Below are 3,164 nucleotides of genomic sequence, written 5' to 3' on the forward strand. Positions count from 1 at the left end.
GCCTCGCACGGGGCTTCGGTCCCCTCAGCCCGGGAACAGGCGGGTTCCAGTCCCCTCAGCACGGGCACCGACCGGGTCCTGTTCCTTCAGCCCGGGCACCCGCCGGGTCCCGTCCCCTCAGCACCCCCGGGGGTCTCATCCCCTCAGCCCGGGCACTGACAAGGGGTCCCGTCCCCTCAGCCCAAGGCCCTGACCGGGGTCCAGCCCCTCAGCTCAGGCGCCAACTGGGGATCCCTTCCCCTCAGCGCCAAGCACAGCAGGGCGGCCATGTCACCCCCTCAGCCCGGGCACCGACAAACGCCCCCAACGTCCCCCAGCTCCCCGCGGCCGTGCCACCGGGCCTGGCTCACGGGATGGGGGTGCCCTTTGCAGGTGTCAGGCCTCTGGCAGCGCTTTTGGGGGATATTTCCAGCTCAGGCGCCAACTGGGGATCCCTTCCCCTCAGCGCCAAGCACAGCAGGGCGGCCATGTCACCCCCTCAGCCCGGGCACCGACAAACGCCCCCAACGTCCCCCAGCTCCCCGCGGCCGTGCCACCGGGCCTGGCTCACGGGATGGGGGTGCCCTTTGCAGGTGTCAGGCCTCTGGCAGCGCTTTTGGGGGATATTTCCCTTAACCCTGTGGCTTTAACACGGCAGACCCCATCGTCCTGTGTGATCTCCCCAGCAAGCCTGGCGCTAGAGGGCGGCTTTCCCCGGCACCCGTCAGCTGCACGGGGCTGCCAGGGCTGCTGCCTCACTCCACTGCTCTGCAGCCCCCATGCAGGAGCATCCAGCAGGTCCCCGGCCTCATCGAGGGGGCTTCGGGGCTATGCCGAGCTGGTGCAGGCGGTCCCCTCCCATCAAGGGATTGCTACGTGTCAGTGGGTAAAAAAGAAAAAACAATTTATTGTGCAATCTGCATTTTTTGTCCCAAACTACACAACCTAGGCAACATAAATAGAGGGACTGGACCAGCAGTGAGGTTCCCTTGTGATTGGCAGGGTTGGAAGGTGCTGGTTCCTCAAAGAGGGGATACAAGCCCTTGTTTCCATCAACATATACAATGCAGTGTGGGTCTAGGCAGCATACACATATGCATACTCACATAGATTTCTGTTTGTGGGGTGGCATCGGCCATGCACAGCATAATCACATTATACACAGGGTGTGTTATGCCTCAGCACCGACTGCCAGCTGGCTGCAGGCTCTGCACAGCTCTGGCATTTCCTTTGCTCTCGAGCAGGGCCTCCCTGGGGGCCAAGCGCCACAGAGCCCCAGCACCGCTACGGCACCTGCCATGCCGATGGGCAGGGAGGCACAGTGGCTGCTCCCAGGGCAAAGGGACCTCTCGGGCCCACGGCCTCCTTCCTTCAGCAGGACCACAATGTGGTGGAAGACATTTCTTCAGCCCAGCTGCTCTGTGTGGCCCAGGAGGAGCTGCAAGCAGAGGTGCCCCACCCATGAGCCCCTAGCCTCCTCCAGCCCAAAACTGGTCTTTGGAGCTTTTTCTCTCAAAACCACCTTTGCAGTGAGGATGCACAAAAAAGTAAGCTCTTTTTAAGTGCCATCTCGCAGCTGCTTCCTTGCACCGGCCCAGGGGTCTACAGGCTGGCTAATCTCTCCTGTAACTCATGGGCAAACAATCACAGAGCAGTATCAGAGGACCGCGTGGCTTCTTGTGTCCCAGTCTCACAAAGATGTCACCATCCCAGGAAATAAAGGAGAGTGGTGGCACTGGCCCACATGGAGTGGGCTGCCTGCCTGCGCAGGTCGGTCCGGTCCGTGGTGGCTGGGGCGAGACCAGGAAACAAGCGGAAGCTGGAGCAGGAGGTCTTGCGAGGAGCTCGACTCCCCACCAGAGCCCACTGGCCAGCAGCCATGTGGCCCCAGGCATCCAGCCCTGCTCCCTGCTAGAGCCCGCACCGTGAGCGGGTCTCCTGCAGCTGGGGCTCCGCTGCAAAGAGAGATGGTACTGGGAGGACTAACGCCAACGGGTTGGCACCTGGAGAAGGCCTTGGGGATGTCTGCCATCCCGGCTCCCTGGCACCAGGCACTAGGGCTGGGTGAACCTGCTGGCACACCGGGACAGCGTATCTCAGCAACCACATGATGTAAGCTGGGATATGCTCTGGGCTGGGGCAGCCAGCCCAGATGTGGGGAACTGTGGGGGACACTTGTGGAACACTGGCCCCAGCCCAGCTGACAGGGTTAGGGGCAGGCTGGTGTTTCTGCACCCGTGCACAAGGACCCAGGCTGCTGAGCAAGCCCACCCTTGGTCCCCAGCTCAGCGTGGCCCCTGGCTGCAGTCAGGATGGTAGCACCTTGGCAGGACAGGAGCTTCGCAATGATGAGTGAATGGGCCTGGGATGGGGCTACAGAAGCTGTAGCAGGACAGGCTATACCCCTCCTGGGAATCTGAGGAGAAATGGGATGTCACGGCTCCCCACACCCCACACTGGGGCAGCAATGGCTCCTGCCACCCTGGGGCTGGCCCCTCTCCAAAATAATGACCCCCAAAATGGCAAGTGGCAGCAAGAGACATGTTTGGGAGAGCCAGCCCCCACGGTGCCCCCATCATGGCTCCCCCACTGCTACTCAAAGGACAACAGGTCGGGATGGGGCCCCTCTGCCTCCCGGCTGGGGGTGCATGACTCTGGCCGCCCTGTGCTCCCTGGCAGCTCGTGCTCCAGCCCTGGTCTCCGGGAGGGCTTCTCTGTGTGGGGTGAGGTCTCAGTGGCCCTCTCGCCTGCTCGCCAGTGGCTCTCCAGGCTGCCCTTATGAATGAGGTCAGGCACGGGGAGGGCAGTGGTAGGCTGGTCCCCGCTCGGCTGTGGGGTGCCGGTCATGCTGGGGACCCCAGGGCATTCTGGAGGGGATGGGTCCCTCATCCCCAGCCACTCCTCTGCAGGGTCGGGGTGGGCTGCGGGCAGTTCGGGGGCCTCCTCCGTGTTGCTCCTTGGGGTGGTCCCTGCCAGCTGCGGTGCGATGAGCATGTCCTGTGGGGTCTTCAGGGCACGCGGCGTCCGCTTCTTGGTGACAGGGGGCGGGGGGTCCAGCCTGGGGAATGTGTCCAGCCCCACAGCCCTGCGAGCAGAGAGGAGCAGTGACATGCAGCCCCACGCTGGGGCCCCTCCAGCCTGTCCCAACGGCCCTGCTGCAGGGTGCATGCCACGGGGACACTCAC

General features: G+C 63.4%; 1 protein-coding gene across 1 annotated transcript in view; it reads right to left on the minus strand.

Moving 5' to 3' along the window:
- Window positions 1–2,571: 2,571 nt before the first annotated feature.
- CUNH1orf226 (chromosome unknown C1orf226 homolog) overlaps window positions 2,572–3,164 on the minus strand; it is a 1,683-nt gene continuing 1,090 nt past the window's right edge. Inside the window, exon 3 of the mRNA XM_009285352.1 lies at window positions 2,572–3,064. Coding sequence (XP_009283627.1) covers window positions 2,572–3,064 — 493 coding nt within the window. The remainder of the gene's footprint in view (window positions 3,065–3,164) is intronic.

The sequence above is a fragment of the Aptenodytes forsteri genome, unplaced genomic scaffold (assembly GCF_000699145.1).
Source record: "Aptenodytes forsteri isolate BGI_AS27 unplaced genomic scaffold, ASM69914v1 Scaffold104, whole genome shotgun sequence".
NCBI classification, from domain to species: domain Eukaryota; kingdom Metazoa; phylum Chordata; class Aves; order Sphenisciformes; family Spheniscidae; genus Aptenodytes; species Aptenodytes forsteri.